This window comes from Terrapene carolina, unplaced genomic scaffold (genome assembly GCF_002925995.2).
Source record: "Terrapene carolina triunguis isolate 2854851 unplaced genomic scaffold, T_m_triunguis-2.0 Scaffold262, whole genome shotgun sequence".
In the NCBI taxonomy this organism is placed as follows: Eukaryota; Metazoa; Chordata; order Testudines; family Emydidae; genus Terrapene; species Terrapene triunguis.
The window spans coordinates 3,981,564-4,002,409 of NW_020664613.1; the positions used below are offsets into that span (position 1 = coordinate 3,981,564).

Here is a 20,846-nt window from a genome sequence, read left to right on the forward strand (position 1 = left end):
TGTGAAAGTATTATAATACATATTATGATATGCTGGCTGACATTTAACAGCTACACAGACAACTTTATATGATATTTACCTCACATCATTTTGAAACTTTTATTTCTTGTGGAAGAAACACACTAGCATTTTAACAGCTGGCTTTATGTTGTCAGATTTACGGATTGTAACAAGTAACACATAGTGAGTTGCAGTTTAAACTTAAAGAATTCATTTGTTATCCTTAATGTCTCAAATTACTTGATAATTAACTTAACTTGTACCTTTAGTACTACTTTTGAAGGTTCTGAAATGCAGACTAGCCATGCAGGTGTCCATGCTAAGTGGTGTCCCAGCATCCGTTATGCTGGTGATATCTCATCCAGCATGAAACCTGCAATGTGAATAACGCCTGTAATGGTAAATAAATAAATATTTTATTTAAAAAATACCTGATTTTATAATTTTTAAAATAATTTCACCTTATGGGTTGTAAAATTATTATGAAAGCTTTTGTACTTTTGGCGATGGCATTGGGGGTCTAGTAAATTAATAAGTTTTCAGACTGTAGCTGAATCATATAGTGAATGTAACGTCATCACATGAAACAGAAACTAGTGATCTGTGATGGGTCTACACTTCAGAACCTGTAAAAGAAGGGAGGAAAATGAGTTTAACACTAATAAAAATTGACCCTCGCAGCATCTTAAAGAAATTTTCCTATGGAAGGCCAGGTTGTATAACTATAGATATTACCTGTTATGGTATAATAATATTCTGTTTAATTATTTATTTTTTGAAGTAAACACTATTAAATTAGAGCTTATGTGATTAGCTAGTAAAGATAGAAGTATGTAGTGGGTAAACTATTCAACAACAAAAACTGGTTATTTGAAGCACTTGCCCATCTCTGCATTGGTACTGTGAAGTCCCCAAGTGTGTCCCCCAAATTTTTTTCTGACTGCCTTCAGTGAAGTGCTGCCTTAGGTCTCTATGGCCATTTGTGTAGCTGAATCTTCAGTTCAGTTCGGCTCAGCACTTTGTTGAAGGCTTGGTTCCCTTCAAAATATGATTTTAGTTTATTTTGCTATTAGTTTGCACTTCTGTGTAATTATTTTGCAGCTATTTCTAAATGTGTCATTTCCACATCACCCTAACATTGAGGAGAATCATATCAGCTGGAGATTTTGAATAATGAAGTAGTTTATTTTGGAAAAGTCTTCACATTGTATTTATTTGGGAGAAATTTCCAAAATAGGTTGGTCTAGAACCTACATTATTTTAGACACCAGTGCTAGCTAATAGCTAAAAGTGTTAGGAAGATTGGGTATTTAGCTTTTGTTGTTGCTCTGAAAATTTCAACTTTTTGGGTCTCAGCAGAGTTTATAAATATTGCTTAACTGTTTAGATACCAGTGGTAATCTGAAAAGTTTTTTAAAGGGAGCTTCTCTATCCCTTTTCATAATAAAGAGAGTTTTGAAGGTGAAAGTTATTGATTAATGATTCTTAAAAATCAAATCAAAATCAAATTGCTTTCAAATGTTTCACAGTCCAGAGTCAGGGTAATATTTGTGGAACTCTGAAATTCTTTACTTTCAAATGTTTTTTCTATACCTACAAAGTTCTAATAATGTTGGGTTTAAAATTAATGGATATGTAATTCTAACCTTAACTCTACATGTGTTTTCACAAAATTGTATTAAAATGCTGTAATGACTGACGATGAATTTATCAAGAATGCACGAAGTCCCCAACTTTTAACATTTCTAATGGTCTTTCCATAGGTGACACTGTTAAAATCCAATATATAATACCTAATTTACTGTTAAAAAATAAAAACACAAAAGATGACAAAGCTAGGATAACATTTTTTAAAAATAAAAAATGGCTTTGTTTCCAACACGATTGTGAATGTTTTTTGTGTAGCTTCAGCTCCTGCGGGATAACCGATCTGAGAGAGGACACAAGAAAAATATTTCAGTAAAAACAGCTAGCAGGTAAGATAAAGGTGAAAATATACTTTAAAATCACTAACTTAATTATCACTTCCTGTCTCCCAAAATTTTATGTAGTGATTGACTCCATCCTTGATGGGCTTTTTTTTCGATCTGTAACTTCATTTTTATAGCCTCTTCTTTGTAATTTTAATCTTTTGTTAACGTTTGTATATTGGATTGGATTGATAATTGTATCAAAGTAACTTATTTACTCTGATTATAATCATTTTATTAATCAGCTAGATAAAATGGGTGACCAAGTAGGTTTCCTGACTTTGCAGTATAACTCTAAGGGTCAAGCAACTACTGTGTTACCTTTTATATACTGTATACATTTTTTTAATAATACAGGTCATTGAAAATAGCTTAACGTTTGTGCAATCTTGTAGCATGGTTAGAAATGTTATTTTCCTGTTTAAAAAAACCAAAAACACCCGATTAGCAAACTTTATGAAAACAAATCTTGTCACTGGCCAAAAAAAAAAAAAAAAAAATGTCAAGCATTGCAGTAATAAACAGTGACAAAAAATCATAATCAAATCTCCCAGGTACGTGACTGTTCATAGATCTTTTATATGTTTGAAATTTATAGTACATAATCCCCCCACTCCCCAATATTCACTGTAACAGAATTGGTTTATAGAACAGAAAATTACATAAATGTTTTCTTTGCTGTATTCAAGACCTATTATTTACACAGAACTTTTATTTTAATTTGTAGTGGTATTATTTGGGATGACAAATAAGTTCTTTTGAAAAGGCAATAACACAATAATAATAAGTTGAAGACTTGGGTAATATCCCACTTTTAAGGGAGAATAGGCACGTGGTCTTCAACTTTCTGCCTCACAGTATGTCCAGGATCTTTAGTTATTTGGATATAGCCATTTTTTTTCATGTTAGTAAATAGTGGATGTTATTAATAGCCGGAGTCTGAGACCAAATATTCACTTTGATCATACGAGTATTAAATATGAAAATACTTAATTTTAATTGTGTGCAAGCTCAGATGACATCTTCCAAATGGTTGGTTCCACCAGTAAAGCAGAATCTGTTATACATCATCTTCACACAATTTATAAGACTCTTTCATCTGTTAAATGTCTTCCAAGGTAAACAAATATTATTTTAAAGATGTTTGAAAGCAATTTCCTGGTAAGCATAGTTCGGAAATCATATTTATGCTTAGAACAACAGTATATAAAGAACATTGTCTTCCGTTGAGCTGAATTCTCTCCATAAATGCATATTTAGGGCCTGATTCTCATTTCCCTGCCACCATCCAAAATCTTAACAATTTAATATTTTACCTTTATAAAAGTTGTTATAACAAATGGAAGAACTATATATGTGAAAAGCAAGCATGTATACCACATTGCAAACACACACTAACTTATCCTTATCGATGAAATCCATTGGGTTAAGTTACCAGTATAAATAGAGTGGGTAGGATTTCCAGCATGGCAGTACAGTCAGCTCCTACAGCTTGACATAGTTTTAAGTTGCCATTCCCTCCGGAAGGGAGGTCACCACCTTGCTGCTGCATTTAAAATTCCCGACTTCACCCATCTGTGTGGAGAGACATTTCTTTCCTTTCAAGCTTATGAAAAAAAAATTGGTTCAGATGAAGCTGATATTATGCACAAAGTTAATGAGAGGGCAAGTTCCGAATTGTACCTTTCTTGTAAATGTGAAGTCTCATTCCTGTGTATGGAATCTTGAAATGGATCTTTCAGATCTTTACAAATGTGGCCAGATCCTTTTAAAAGCTGTAAATTAGCAAAGCTCTATTGAAACCAATGGAACTTGACGAATTTACACCAGCAAAGGTTTTGGTCCACTCTTTAGCATAATCATAAAACAACTCTAAGTAAAGCTATTGTATTTGAGGTTACTATATGCATATGCAGCTAAATCTTTTGTTGAATACAAGTGTTCGTTCTCACTTGAAAGTCTCAAGCACTCTAAGATTGTTTTGCACATTTTCAGTGATTCCATTTGACATGTAAGGATATTATAATTCAGATGATTAATCTCCTTTTAAAGAAAGCTCACAACAAATTATAACTATGACCAATAGAAATGTCTTGTCTTGCGGTTTATTGCTAAATACAATAATAGAAAATCAACAGATGGTAAACATTTGAGGGTTTATAAAATTGTTATTACCTAGCACTCTTTAGACTTTTAAGCTGCTAGCCAATGCATGTATGTTGGGCATAGTATATGCCACATTAATGGGTATTATGTGCACAGTATTACTATTATATATAAATATAAAAAATTGGAAAGTTATGTTAACTAAATGTATTATACTCTCCCTACAATTCTGTTCACCCATGTCAAGTATCCCACAATGCTTTGTAAAGCTCAAATCAGCTTTGGCATTAGAAAATAGGAAGCCTGTCAAAGCCAAGATACATGATTGATGTTTCTTAGCACAGGTTGGGATGTACCTCTGGGCCTAACTGGTTTGGACTGTAGTATCCAAAACAGATATTAGAAAAGTACAGAACAAAACAACAAGTTAAGGAAATGTTACAAACTGGTGGGTTGGATTTTAGTGACTCCTAAAAAGTTTTGTAACTTGTAAAATCGTGCTATAAATACTACTAGCTATAAATACAACTATACTACTATATTACTATAAATGCAACTTCTGTGTAAGATAAGAATTGTTTCCTGGAAGGAAGATATGCCTGTCTCGTTTTCATATTTTACTGTGGCTAAGCTTGGTTATTTGGTCTCTTAAACATTTTTAAGAACGAACCACAAGTGTAACCAAACTATTGCCTACGCCTTTTAATCATTAAAGCTATATCTGTTCTTCTTATTGCAAGTCTGGAGTTGCAAAATGTATTTCTTTGTGTAGTTTCCACACTGGCTTATTTCTAGTCATGTGAATATTTTTTTTTTTATTGGTGTTCTGAAAGACATTTTCTCTTAATACTTTTTTATGTTTGCCTTGACTTTTCTTACACCTTCTGGATGAGTGACCACAGTTCTTGTCTCAGCATGTGGAAAAAAGTAAAGATTAGAGACCTACATTGCACTAGATCAATGAATTGTGGAATAATTTACTCCAGAACTGTATGAGGAAAGTAAGAAGGGATAAGCACTCAATCGGTCTATTACGGTCTTTTTTTCTGTGCAGTAGTGTTGATACTTTCTGGAGGAGCTTAAGTATATTGGGTTGCTCATAATAGAGATAACAAACATTAAAATTTAAAAATGAAGATGAGTTTCAACCCGATGTACATTAAATATAGCCTCAAAGCAAGACTGGGACTGTTCAGTTTAAGAAAGAGACAGCTAAGGGGAATATGGTAGGATCTATAAAATCATGAATGGTATGGAGAAAGTGAATAGGGAAGTGTTATTTACCCCTTCACATAACACAAGAACTAGGGGTCACTTGATGAAATTAATAGGCAGCAGTTAAAACAAACAAAAGAAAGTACTTTTTCACACAACACATAGTCAACCTGTGGAACTTGTTGCCAAACGATGTTGTGAATGCCTGTATATAACTCAAAAAAAAGTTAGATAAGTTTTTGGAGGATAGGTCCATCAATAGCTATTAGGCAAAATGATCATGGACCAAGCAAGCGGTTGCATGCTTCAGGTGTCCCTAAATTCCTGACTCTCAGAAGCTGGGATTTGACAACAAGGGATGGATCACTCGATAATTGCCCTGTTGTGTCCATTCCTTCTGAAGCACTATCAGAAGACAGGATTCTGGGCTAGATTAATAATTTGTATGACGCAATGTTGCTGTTCTTATTGACAGATTACCAAATTTAAGATCTCCTTTTTTTGTTTTTTTGTCTTACATAGTCCTAGAAGAGTTAGTCTATGCTGTAATCTATTGATTAGGAAAACAAAATTACAGACAGCCAAAGTACTTAAACTTCTAGAATAATTTTCATTATTTATAATGGTCTTCATTATTTTTTAAAGTATCTGCACATAAAGTGCAATAATTATTCAATCAGGTTTTTTTCTTCTGGCTCATAGTATTATAAATGGGATTTATGGTATGTACATGTATTGAGAGGCTGAAGGAAAAAACAAGACAAGATTTGCTGCCACTTTTCCAGATATGATAAAATAACTTGATCATTCATCACTGGTTCCCAGAGATTGTGTGAACTCTGTATTTTTAAGAACAAAACACATTTCCTGGCCCTCAGTTCTTTTCCCTCACTAATGTAGAAGTGCTGACATCCGTACCTCCTGAGGGGGGAAAAAAAAAGGGACAAGCACTCAGGGGCCTGAGTCTATCTGTTGTTCCTCTTTTCTGGGAAATCTGCTGTTCCTGAAGGCCACAGGAAACAGCACAGCCTGAAACAGGTCTCTTCACATCCCTAAAAGAGGGAAGCCTGTTAAGGATGGAAGCTGGGGAAATGTGGGGAAAGAGACATGGTGGATAGTATGAAAGAAAAATGTCACATAATGATACATGATAAATGTTAATAAGAATATTGAGCATACATTTTCCAGATTTTCTGTAACCCACCAACCCTTTCAAATCTCAGTCCTGTCCAGACTTCTAAATATTTTGGATAGGTTGGAAAAAATAATGCATCATCTACATTATATTTTTGTGATTTTATTTTATTTTGGAATTCTGTGTAAATTAATAATGAAATTGAGGGTTCTAAATTGAGAAAATTTACACAAAATGTGATCAGAGATTTGAAAAGCATATTTTTGCTTGAGATGTAGAAATATTGAGTTCAGCCTCCTTTCCATCAGGTCAGAAAGAAAATCCCCATTTACATTTGAACAGAACTCATTCAGTTTCATCTGATGATACAGATCACTGTATTTTGTTACACAGATGTGACAAATAGAATTACAGCTGCTCTTTATTTGATCTTCTAAAGAGACAAAGATGTGCAAGGATGCTGTCTGCTCCCTTTTTCCCACCATGTCATCTGTTGTTTGGGAAGGAGTCCTAATTTGCAGCAGATACAAAACTATTTGTCGTGTTGCAGGTTTGCCAAAAATAAATGAAACCATTAATTACTACATTTTTTGAGCAGCTGTTAATAGATTGGGATAAGAAAACTGTACATTAGACTACTGGTTAATTACAAGAACTATAATTGTTTAATGTGGCTTTTGTGGAATGAAATTACTGTACCAGAAGATGTGAACTCTGTCTGTTTTTAGACACTGTACAGGAAAATGAACACATAGCTTTATATCAATATATCTAAGAATTGGTATATTTTATACTATAATTATTCACTGTTGTCATCCTACACATTTATTTATATTCCCAACAAAAATACATTAAACTGGAGTTAAGATTAATATATATACGTAATTAAAGTATAAAAAATTACAGAGATGTTGTAGTAATTCAAATACAATCCACTACAAATACAGTAAATTGAGTATTAAGGTTAAACTTAAAGGTGTATGTTAAGATAGAAACAGATAGCTAAAGCACTCAGACAATCTTAACTCTTCTTTTAGTGACATTAATATTATTGTATGGTTATTGCATATACATAATAGTGTTTCTAGTTGCAGATTAAATTAAAATGATTTTTAAAGACACTACAATTTTCCTCATGGTGTCACCCTCAGAGACGATGATGGCATGGTATACTATCAATGGCTACCACTTTCTCTGTGGCAGGTAGGATTCAGTCTAATTGAGAAAAATAGAAGATTGTGGCCATTTTGAAAAAGAGCAGTTTTTCATGGAATTCTCTGTAGTAGAATATTATTTGTCAGGCACTGCAGTAAAAGAAACTTTCAGTTAAAAAGAATAATAGTAAAAAATGAACTTTAATCCCTTTTTTAAAAACCTTGGAATATAGCCCACGTATAATATTTCAATAAGTTTTAGCTATATGGAAACTTTGAACAGTCTCTGTTCTTCCATTAATAAGAAATAAAAATCATCTGATATTGAGTGCTTAATTTTTTAAATAACATATTTTAATTAATTGTAACTCATAAACTAATTAATGGATGTGATTGGGCAGAGAATAAATTTTCTGGGATTTTACCAAGTAAACATGCTGTCATTTGGGGGAAGATGCACTGTATTCTTTATATATAAGAAAGTGGTTAAATTCTTGCTTTGAGTGTAAAACTCAATTGAGCTTTAACTGTGGATTCCGCAAGCAGCTCCTCAGTACTAGTGCTTTAGCCATATCGAGCATTTTACCGTGATCTACACAAATAGTGGAAGGTTCTGAGCAGTTTTGAAAATCTGACCCTTAAAGTCTAAGAGTAAAACTCACTTGTGCTGAAGAGGGCTAGTCAAGACCCTCAACACCATTTCACCATTGTCTAGGAGCTGTGCTGGGAAACTTGAGCAAATGTTCACATAGGAGTTCCTGCTAATCCCCTACACACCACAGAAAGGGTCTCAATGCCTGCCCTGCACCAGCACCAAACACAAGGATGGAGGCTAGCCATGGGATTCATGTCAATGCAGATCCAGTGGCCCCAACACCATGTGCAACTGACATGCGTGTACACGCCCATCAGAGATGTTAAGTACATACTTGGACAGCTAACCCCTCACGCCGCTATGCCTACACTCTAATTTTAGCATGCTAGCTCATTCAGAGCTAATGGGGGTATGTCTCCTCAAGCTGGAAATTACACCCCCAGCGCAAAGTGTAGATATACCTTTGGTGTAATGGAAATTCATGTTAAGAATGTTGGCACAAAATCCCTTTTCCTGGTTAGAGCAAAAGGGTTTGTTTGCCTTGGAATTTCTGAAACAGCAGGAGACCATTATCCTGTAACAACATTCTACTTCAATAACATAATCTCTTTGCTAACGGCATTTCACAGATACTTAAATATGAACCATATCCATCTTTTTTTAATTACTTGACATAAATATCATAATATATGTTATGTTTAGAATTCTGTAATCTAAAATCAGTTGAGTGAACTCTCTTGATCATAGAGTATATCTTCTCATTCTTCACTTCTAAAAACAAATTAAGTTAGGTTTTCCTTCATAGTCATCATAATACCCTTTTATGGACATTTTAAGAGTCATTCTTTCAACATGACTTTTTCATTACAAATCATTCCAAGTCCTCTGTCTCAGCAGGTTCCAGTATTGTAGACACAGGAGTTTCCCATGATGAAAAGTACAAAATGGTGGTATTTCTTTGTGAGGAAAGCTATAGTCTTGAATGATCTGTTTTAATTTTGTTAAAACAGAATTTTTCTTTCCTAGCATTCTTTGTTGACTTGTTTGTGCACCAGGATATTGGTTTGGATTTGCCTTTGTCTAATTCATATACTTTTGATCAATTCCAACTCATGCCCAATTATATTACACTAAATTAACATAATTCAACAGATGTTGATATTTAAATGTTTTCTGGCATTCACGTCTTGGACAGCTGTCTTAGAGCTTGGGGAAAAGGCAAACGTTTAGAGTTAAATGCTGAACATATGCTTAAATTACTAATTAGAAGAAAAAACAATGCATTATCCTTTCTGAGGACAGTAAACCTCTAATACGGATTTTTTTTAAAGACTTTTAGTTCACAGTTAAAGTCCATTGGTCTCTGGAGATTGGGTGCTGTGGCATATACTGTGGAATTGGACTTCTTTTCCATTTGGATTTGCTGAACGTGAACTTGCTTCATTCCGGTGAACTTGAATTAAGTCTCAGAAATGCTGGAAAAAGACAATGTGAAGACAAGTGTTAGAGTACTGTAGGTGGTGATGAGATAGTCCACTGACAAGAAATATTAATATTTTCCCATTCATAGTTAAATTGTGCTAATACTCCATTAAAACAAATGTCACTCTTACGTTTAAAGTTGCATGCTGAACAGATTGGCTTGATATGAAAGGAGTTTGACATAGAACAATGCTACTATCACATCTGTTTAACATTTAATAAAAAGAAAAAAAGTGCATCACTTTTGATGGTTAATGTAATGGTCTTCACACTGGTAGAGGCAGATGCTGCAATCTGTGTTATGTTGGTGATGTCATTCTTATAACCAAGTCTGAGGAAAAAGCTTCAGAGCTTGTAAAGTGAGTAACTAGATCTAGGGTGGAATTCTGATTTCATCTAAACAGTGTTTTTTGTTGTTTTTTGTAAAAAAAAAAAAAAAAAAAAAAAAAATGTGATAACTCTTGGAAGGTATACTCTCATCCTCGTAAGTAAAAGTTAGAAATGAATGTTCTATATTTCTATATAATATATATAATTTTCTATAAAAAGAACGAGGAGTACTTGTGGCACTTTAGAGATTAACAAATGTATTTGGGCATAAGCTTTCATGGGCTAGAACCCACTTCATCAGATGCATGGAGTGGAAAATACTGGAGCAGGTATAAATACTTAAGCAGACGTGAGTTGCCTTACCAAGTGTAAGGTCAGTCTAACGAGACAATTCAATTAACAGCAGGATACGAAGGGAGGAAAAATAACTTTTGAAGTGGTAATGAGAGTGGCCCTTTTCAGACAGGTTTCAAAGTGAGTGTGTAGCTGTAAATACAAAATTATTTTGCCAATTTCTTTTTATTAATAATTGAAAAAGATTGCTATAAACACTTTTTTGGTAAATTTTACAGACAATCCTAATTACAGCAGCAAGAGTCTAGTCAAGAGGCTGCACATCTTACTAGTAACGTACACTTTTTTTAATTGTTTATAACTATATATGGAGTTTCTGAAAATTAGCACCAGAGGCTGCAACCCAGGAATTATTTTTTTTTAGGGCTGTCAATTAATCGCAATTAACTGACGCGATTAAATAAAAAAAAAAAATCACAATAAAAAAAATTGTGATTAATCTCAGTTTTAATTGCACTGTTAAACAATAGCATACCAATTGAAATATATAAAATATTTTGGATGTTTTTCTACATTTTCAAATATATTTAGTTCAATTACAACACAGAATACAAAGTGTACGGTGCTCACTTTATATTATTTTTATTACAAATACTTTCACTGTAAAAATTCACCTCATACAAGTACCGTAGTGCAATCTCTTTATCATGAAAGCGCAACTTACAAATGTAGATTTTTTTTGTTACATAACTGCACTCAAAAATAAAACAATGTAAAACTTTAGTGCCTACAAGTCCACTCAGTCCTACTTCTTGTGCAGCCAATCGCTAAGAGAAACAAGTTTGTTTACATTTATGGGAGATAATGCTGCCTGCTTATTATTTGCAGTGTCAGTGAGACATTGTATAATGTCACTGAAAGTGAGAACAGACATTCACATGACATTTTTGTAGCCGGCTTTGCAAAGTATTTACATGTCAGATGTGCTAAACATTTGTATGCCCCTTCATGTTTCAGCCACCTTTCCAGAGGACATGCTTCCATGCTGATGAGGCTTGTTTAAAAAAAGAATATGCGTTAATTAAATTTGCCTCGGATGACGACCCAGCATGTTGTTGGTTTTAAGAATATTTGCACTGCAGATTTGACAAAACGCAAAGAAGGTACCAATCAGGGCCGGCACTTCCACTAGGCGACCCTAGGCGGTCGTCTAGGGCGGCAGGATTTGGGAGGTGGCATTTTGCTGCCCTCGGTGGAAATTCGGCAGCGGGGGGTCCTTCCGCTCTGGATCTTCAGCGGAAATTCGGCGGCGGGTCCTTCACTCGCTCCGGGACCCACCGCCGAAGTGCCCCGAAGACGCGGAGTGGAAGGACCCCCGCCGCCGAATGCTCAGAGGAGGAGCGCTGCCGCCTAGGGCGGCAAAAACCCTGGCGCCGCTCCTGGTACCAATGTGAGATTTCTAAAGATAGCGGCAGCACTCAACCCAAGATTTAAGAATCTCAAGTGCCTTCCAAAATCTGATCAGGACAGGGTGTGGAGCATGCTTTCAGAAGTCTTAAAAGAGCAACACTCTGATGCGGAAACTACAGAACCCAAACCACTAAAAAAGAAAATCAACCTTCTTCTGGTGACATCTGACTCATGATGATGAAAATGAACATGCGTTGGTCTGCACTGCTTTGGATGATTATCGAGCAGAACCCATCATCAACATGGACACGTCTTCTGAAATGATGGTTGAAGCATGAAAGGACATATGAATCTTTAGTGCATCTGGCACATAAATATCTTGCAACGCCGGCTACAACAGTGCCATGAAAATGCCTGTTCTCACTTTCAGGTGACATTGTAAACAAGAAGCAGGCAGCATTATCTCCTGCAAATGCAAACAAACGTGTTTGTCTGAGGCCTGATCTACACTGGGGGGGAGGGATCGATCTAAGTTATGCAACTTCAGCTGAAGTCGATGTACTTAGATCGACTTACCGTGGTGTCTTCACCGCGGTGAGTCGACTGCTGCCGCTCCCCCGTCGACTCTGCCTGCGCCTCTTGCAGCGGTGGAGTACAGGAGTCGATGGGAGAGCGCTCGGGGGTCGATTTATCACGTCTAGACTAGACATGATAAATCGACCCCCGCTGGATCGATCGCTGCCCACCAATCCGACAGGTAGTGTAGACATACCCTCAGTGATTGGCTGAACAAGAAGTAGGACTGAGTGGACTTGTAGGCTTTAAAGTTTTACATGGTTTTATTTTTGAATGCAGTTATTTTTTGTACATAACTCTACATTTGTAAGTTCAACTTTCATGATAGAGATTGCGCTACAGTACTTGTATTAAGTGAAATGAAAAATACTATTTTTTATTTTTATAGTGCAAATATTTGTAATAATAAATAAAGTGAGCACTGTACACTTTGTATTCTGTGTTGTAATTGAAATCAATATATTGGAAAATGTGGAAAACATCCAAAAATATTTATATAAATGTTAGTCTATTATTGTTTAACAGCACGATTAATCACGATTAATTTTTTAATTGCTTGATTGTCCTAATTTTTTTATCTTTGATTTTGACTTTAGGATTTAGATAATATAAATACAAAAGCAAACACAGATGGTATACCCTATTTTTGCATTTAAAATTGCATCAATTCTTCTAATTCCATGTGGTAAGCAATTTGTTCATAGTGCCTACTTGTTCTTGGTATTTTGGTTTTAAAATATTGATTTTCAAACTGGCTACTTTGTGCTACAGATATCTACAATATATTTTTTCATGGAATTTTGCTATTGGTGGCACATTATACTGAATACTTAATTTTATGGTAGATGAAAATGGCCGAGTTGCCTTTTAATAATATATATTCTGATAAAACAGTATCTGCCTATAGCAAAATTAATGTGAATTTAAAAACACTGACCTAACTTAATACATATTTACCCAATATACACCTCTACCTCGATATAACACTGTCCTCGGGAGCCAAAAAATCTTACCGCGTTATAGGTGAAACCGCGTTATATCGAACTTGCTTTGATCCACCGGAGTGCGCAGCCCCGCCCCCCGCATTATAATTTACCGCATTATATCCGAATTCGTGTTATATCGGGTCGCGTTATATCGGGGTAGAGGTGTATATATTAAAATGTTTCATTTAAGAATGCTTAATGTATTTATCTGCTACCTAGTTCTTTGTTAACTCAGGGCACTGGAATGTAGAGTTCTCCCAATTCACCATACATTCAGTCTGGCTACTGCACATTTCCACTGAGCAAAGCCAGTGCATATAAGCCATATTCCCCATAGCAACAGGTTCTGATATGAGTGATTAGGTGATAATCATAAATTCATATTGAAGCCATAATCAAAATCTCCATCCACATGGTCATCAAAGTCTGATCCCTCTTACTTCAAACCATCCGTGTTAGCTTTTACTGGTTCTATAAAAACTGTGAAATTAAGTATCTATTGGCATCTGAAGAAGTGAGGTTCTTACCCACGAAAGCTTATGCTCCCAATACTTCTGTTAGTCTTAAAGGTGCCACAGGACCCTCTGTTGCTTTTTATCTAATCCCTGTCATTCTCCAATTAAGTAAGTTTAGATGGATGTGGCTGTAGAGGGAAAACGCTTGCCCTCATCTATAGCCTGAGTAAAAGGAGCCAAATACCCCCACAAAATCAACTGTTGGAAAAGGGGGGAACAAATTGCTTGAGAACAAAGCAGCTGTCAGAGTGATATCAGTAGAAATTAGCTGGTACTCTAGCACTTCTTGCTGACACTGACTGTCCAAATCACCGCCACAAATGCTATTGACAAACAACAAAATAGATTTCAGACATTGATTTGACCTAAAGTTAGACAAATCCAATCATACTGGGTGACATCTATCTCAAATATTCCTAACAAAATGATAGAGAGGTGTGTTGTTTTTTTAAAGAGAAACCTATACAATAATATTATCAGGTGAGGTCCAAATCCTCCATCTTTACAGAAATAATTTTGATCATTCTTATTTGTCTTTGTCTACAGAAGCACTGTTGTCACAGCCATGAGCTATGCACTTACCAATACTGCACTCGCAGTATCCTGCTATATGAAACGTGTATGGATGGGGGGAGAAAAAACCCTACATACTAGATTTCTGAGAGACAACCCTGCAGTAATTAGTATATCAATCACTTGCTATTCAAATGGAGACCAGGCAGCCAAAGTGCATGGGATTGGAGGCACAGCCAACAGTGCCCCTTTGCATCTTAAAAAACTAACTTTTAATGTTCCTTTGCTAAGGTTGTGTCTACACTGCCACTTTCAGCACTAAAACTTTAGTCGTTCAGGGGTGTGAAAAAACACCCCCGAGTGACAAAAGTTTTAGCACTGAAAAGCGCCAGTATAGATCGCGCTTTATCACCAGGAGCCGCACTCCCGGCAATAAAGCTACCACCCGGCGATAAAGCATGTCTACACTGCCCACGTCACAGCGCTGCCGCAGCCGTGCTGTAACATGGGCAGTGTAGCCATACCCTAAGGAGAGTGCTTTAGGATGTGTGGCGCGCTTGTCACATACTGGACAGCTACAGTTCACATCTTGGGAAAGTGGGAGATGCATGTTCTGACTTCAGTCAATTGTTCTTATTTAGTGTTATAAACTTTGGGTTGTTTTTTCTCTCTCCCCTTAAATATCTATATAAGGATTTTTCTTCTACTTTCCACAGAGAAGCACTCCCAAATCATGCAGGTTAGAGCGAGGCAGACCCTATCAGTAAATGACAGATGTTATCCTTCTGTTGGACAGACTGACATCCTCTAGATGACTGGAAAAAGTCGTAGAACAAAGGAACTATAAAATTTGGTGCAATAGTTCTGTGCCACAAGGGAAAAAGGGGTTGAGATTTAGGAGTGAACCTTTTCTAATGAACCTATTTGCCATTGCTTTGCATATATATTGCTTTGCAACATACATCTCTTGCATTTTGTAGTACCATATTGTGAAGGTGCCATAACTGTACCATAGTTAGTTGTGTTGAGATGTGCATTTGAGGCAGGATTAAACCTCTTTATGTATGAGTAATATTATGTACTGTCCCCAAACTTACAGCACTAACTAGCTGGTGGGTAATTTCATGTAAAATGTTACAGTTCTATTGGGATATTATTTTTAGAAAATGTTCCCTAATACTAGAAGGTGATTGCACAGAAGGTTGTGACTTTGCATAAGCATCCAAACTTCTGGAAGCTTAGTCAAATTGAATCACTGAAACTTGTGTTGGTCCCACTACCTTACTTAGATACTAAGGTGACAGGAAACTTAGAAATACCTACATGATATTGTTTAATGCTGTATACTGCTAAAGTGCTCAAATTGTGGTCCATAGCCCTCAGGTAGGTGATGAAGCAGTTGCTAGCTGTCTGTGGAGAACACGAACACCTAAAAATACATTTAAATACTGTCCAGTTTTCCATGTAAGCAGTTGCCAATCGCCACAGAGTTACATCGTCAACTGGAGGAGGCAGTCTACGCAACTTCCAGTCGGAGGAGGACATGTGGTCCAGAAGGCAATCTCTCAACTAAAATGTGGGCCACACTGTATTAAAAAAAAAAAAAAAAATGTTGAGAACTTTTGCTATGCTGTTATTATGCTGTTATTACATTAGGGACACTAGAATAATGAGACAGTGTGGTCAGGCTGTGCTCTTGTTCAAGAAAGATGGACGAGATCATCCACCTTCATTTTGAGTCATTTTATTGACTTTCTTACGTAATATGTATTTATGAATCCAAATTCAGAATTGCTCTCCTGGTTTTAGACATTCTCCATTATCTTACTTCTCTCTATTGTTCTGACCACTGCTCCCCATACTCCCTTCCCATCTCATACTACACATCTGGACTTAGCCTGTTTTCTGTGACATGTCATAGTTGAGGAAAGAGGTTACTCATAGATCTCCTTTATATCTTATGAGCTCTTCCCATACTTTCCTTCCAAGCCCCTGAGTCACTCTTTCAGTCTCATCTTGAAACCATCCTGTAGTTTGAAAACTAAAATTATTAGAGTAGAAATTAAACTTGTAGATCACCACCAACAATGTCCAAACATGCCACCTAATGGCATAATTACATTGTCTATTTAAGAAATGGTTGTCAAGCCATTTCAAACTTCAAATGAGTTGCAGTTATCATGTCATCCTGTCTCCACTCTCACCCAGCTCTTTTGAAATTGAAAATGGACAAAGGGAGTGACATTTCTTCTTAATAATGAAGCCCTGAGATCCTTCTAAAATTCAAACCAGTCAACTCAGCCTTACTAAAACCTGTTTCTAAAGAGCTTCAGTTAGTAACTTATCAAGCCTAGCACTAGCTACAGCATCCAGTGATATAATTGAAGAGTTCTACAGCCATCTGCAGGAACTCAATGATACTGTGCTAGGATCGATGTTGCTGTTTACAAAGTATTTCCATGCCCAAGCTGGGTGAAAGTGTTGTTAATCAGAATATAATGGACAGACAAGTATTGGGTGATCTCAGTTCATTACATTATGCTGTGAAAATTAGTTTTAAAGTGTTATTTCAGCATCAGTGTAGCATACAACATAATCTATGCTTTCCAAATCAGCTGCACAGAAATCCAATAGGTAAGAATGTTTTTCAACAAAATATGAAAACTCTTCCACGCTTACCTCTGTCAACAACTGCTACTTTCAAAGTTCAAGTTATGTATAAAATTCAGTAAACCAGGGACCTCCATCATGTACAAATAATATGTGCCAAGTCATAGAGGTACAAAATGTAATCTGACAAATGACTTGATGCTTTGCTGAAGTGTAAACAGAAGTCCAAACAAACTATGGGGAGGAAATGAGGTGTGCATGTATTAACATTGCAATTAATAGTGTAATTATAACACATCAAGAATAGTAAATAATATTGATCTCAAAGCATTACAGCTTGTGAGGAAAGCGAAAACTCCTAAAAGTAGGGTGACCAGATAGCAACTGTGAAAAAACGGGACAGGGGGTGGAGGGTAATAGGCGCCTCTATAAGAAAAAGTCCCAAAAAATGGGACTGTCCCTATAAAAATGGGACATCTGGTCACCCTACCTAAAAGCAAGAAGACACTGGAGTTGGAGCAATGAGTAGACATGTAAAATAAATACATAAATAAATGTGTTATTTGTATTGCAGTAGTGCCCAAAAGCCCCTAATTGGAATCAAGGTCTTAGAAAATGTACTTGCACATATGAAGACAACTGCTATACAAACTTAATTCTCACAACACACCTTTGTGAAGTAGTTATGGAATAATTGCCACTTCCAGGGTAATAGGGATGAAAATTAATTGTTTTTGGAGGAGTACTGTTTTTTACATATGGAAAAATGGACAGGGTGGTTAGTGATTTCCCTATGTCCACACAGCAAGTCATAGGGGAGAACTATGGTATTCAGTCCACAGCGCTATACTGCTTTTTAATGACTGAAGCGAATGCTAAATATAGAGTGAAATTCTAATTCCATCTAAATGTTAATAGCAAAGGCGGTGATAATACCTGGAAACATCATAAACCCTTAAAAGTAGGAAAAGAAGAGGTTAAACAAGTAAAAGTCTGTTTGTTTTCTTTTCTTTTCTTCTTTTTGTTTTTATATAAAATATAGTCATTTAACAAAACAATATATAGAGAAGTACATGCGCAAAGTGGAAATGGCATATAAAGGTCTGTTTTCTGTATCCGTGGTCCATGAAAGTGGACGGCCTCTTTCAAAGAAGGCTGGATATGGATTGAAATGTCAACATGAAACCGAAGGCTTTTTGCGCAGGAAAGGGTGGTGCTAATGACCGCTAAGATCCGATTAGCTCAAACTCTGACTTGGCTTTGGAAGCCGAACATTCATAGTTGCAGATGAGAAACAGCTCATTAAAAATATTGTATTACCAAGAATACTGAGGTGATAGAAAAATAAGAGTTTGTATGGCAACAGTGTGGATGGATGGTTTCTGTCTGGGGAATTTAAAAGATGTATCATTTAGACATATTTCCCGGAATGATTATCTACAGAAAAAAGTGGGAAGGCAGACTGCCAGAATGGAGGGGGGAAGTAAAGAAAATTAGATAGCACTGAACAGTGGAATAGCCATAAACACTGGTGACTCGTGTTAGAAATGGCTGTCTCCACATTGATGAGGACAGCAGTTTCCATAGTGTAACTTATTTTTTTTTTTATTAATATACATGATTTTTGGTGTGTCGTCTTGTGCTTATAATACCACTACCACCTTTTCCCTGGAAATACTGTATATCAGAGGAAAATAGAATAAAATCTGGCAGTAGATTTTTCCATTCCTTTTTTGTTTAATATGTCGAGGCATGATAATAACAACAACAAAAATCTTGGCCTACTAGTGTAAGTTCACACCAGTCTGGCTTATGCAGCCTTTTTACTTCCCTCTGCCACAACTTTGCCGCTGCTATGACACTTGCAGGCCTGCTCCACTGTTGTGCAGCTGATGCCCTGTCCATGCTTATATTTTTCTTATTGACAGTGAGTGTTCTTGCCAAACGCCAGGGACCATAGTCACATCTGTTTGTCTCCCAAGCTTGTCTGAGGCTGCTTGGGAACACTTTTTATCCAGAGGGCAGCTTTAACTAGGCCTAATACTCTGAAAAGCCTCTATTTGTAAATGCATACAATGAGGCGACAAGTTTCTGTTGTCTTTCCTTTAAAATTATTCCATTTGACACTGCTTGCTCCAGTCCCTGTCACCAGCACGTCAAAAGCCAAGTTTTCAGGCAAGGTGGTCTTAACAAGTTTTATTTTTTCCCTAATAAAATGCCTAGTTTCCCCACCAGAGCACTATTTATAAATGATAGCTTGCAGCAAGCTATGGATAAATAGAGAAAAATCAGGCAAATAGCTTTCTTCCTATTTGTAATCCTTGCTTTTGTGTTTTAATGTTAAGAAGCATATTGTTGAACCCCTAGCCAGACTGTGAGGGTCAGAGTTCTCTCTACGTCTACAATTTAGAAATGTAATATACATGAGCCAGTGTTTATGTTTATAGCCAAAGTGGAATAGCTTGCTTTCTCTAAACTGTAGCTTTCAGATTAGGAACAGTTCTTTGTCCATTGCTCTTTAAAATGTAGCCTTTTGTCTTTCTGCGATTCAATCAACAATACATGTAAAATGGTAGTTGTAATCCCCTGTGGAAATAAATGCAGTGTTTGAAATTAATCTAGTTTTAGTCAAAGGTATAATATTATTATTAGCCTCATAATGGACTGTGGATTTGAAAAAGTGTAATTGTTGCTTTAACGATTTCTTAAGAATATTGGTTAGTTTCTAGCATATAGAAACCTCTAGCTTTTCCTCAAAACCATGGCAAAGAAATAACCACTCTCACCTTGGCTAGTGATCAAATTGTTGTACTTTGCAAAGACAAATGATTCATTTATGCTGAAGGAACAAGGCTGCCTTTCAGACATTCATTGATTTTGAATTAAAAAGTAACTGCTATGTTCTACATGAAGGGTGACAACAATAACAAAGTAGTCCTTACTTAGTGTTATTTGTTGCAACTCCATTGCATGTGCCTGGAGGAAAAGTGGTGGGACCTGAGTACCATAATCTTACTGATCAATAATCTAGATATCTCAATGCAGTGTAACAGATAATCAATTCTGGGTAGAATTACTCAAGCACAGCTAGCTGTTACTCCTGTAGCTCAGGTCTTGAAGTTCAATTGGCTGACTTTATTAATTTTTATCTTTCATCCTACTTGCATCCTTGGGTGGTGTGGGTTTGTTTTGTTTTGTTTTGTTTTTTTTGCTCCCTTTTCCCCCTCTACATAGAAATGCTGGAGAAAGAAACACAGATATTGCACTCTACCTAGTATGAGACATGTCCAGGAGACTTTTACAGTCTAAGGCCCTGGAATAATATAATGGGATATGGATTTTGGGAAGAGGGAGCTGGTGATCTATGTTTAGTATTCATTGGTAATCCTATTTCTTGATGTTAAAAAAAAAAAAAAAAAAACTACAATGAGATATGAAGGTCTTCACATTTTTTATCTGCAGCATATTCATTTTGAATAAAATGAGGACATATATCAGTTTAACAGTTAAGACCGTTCCTAATTTTAATATTTTGCATTCCTTTATTTGAATTCTGATATTTAGTTTCAGAAAATATATTCTATGGGTGATTTAGTTGCATTATGGATATCAGAGTCAAGTGAGTAATCAAGATAGTAGAAGCCATTCTTGAAGAGACAGTTTTCCCAAGTGTAATATGACTGGACTCATAACCCATTCTCTACATTTTTAGCAATTTTTTAAAAAAGCACACACATATCATGTTAATGTACTTTAAATGGTTACTTTAATAGAATATATAAAACATAAATTAAAACCTGCAAGTTTAATAATAACTTCGTTGAAATTGCTTTTTGAATATTTATTTTGCCTTTATTGACCTTTTCTATACTTTATTTAAATTTCCAGTTTTCACTGTTTTTACATGTACTACCAATTACGAAAGATTTGGAGGTTTAAAGAGTCTTACTATAAA

General features: G+C 35.8%; 1 protein-coding gene across 1 annotated transcript in view; it reads left to right on the forward strand.

Moving 5' to 3' along the window:
• Positions 1-20,846, forward strand: part of GPATCH2 (G-patch domain containing 2) — a 186,672-nt gene that overhangs the window by 143,562 nt on the left and 22,264 nt on the right. The window contains exon 8 of the mRNA XM_024209330.1: positions 1,906-1,976. Within this exon, the coding sequence (XP_024065098.1) occupies positions 1,906-1,976 (71 nt within the window). The remainder of the gene's footprint in view (positions 1-1,905; positions 1,977-20,846) is intronic.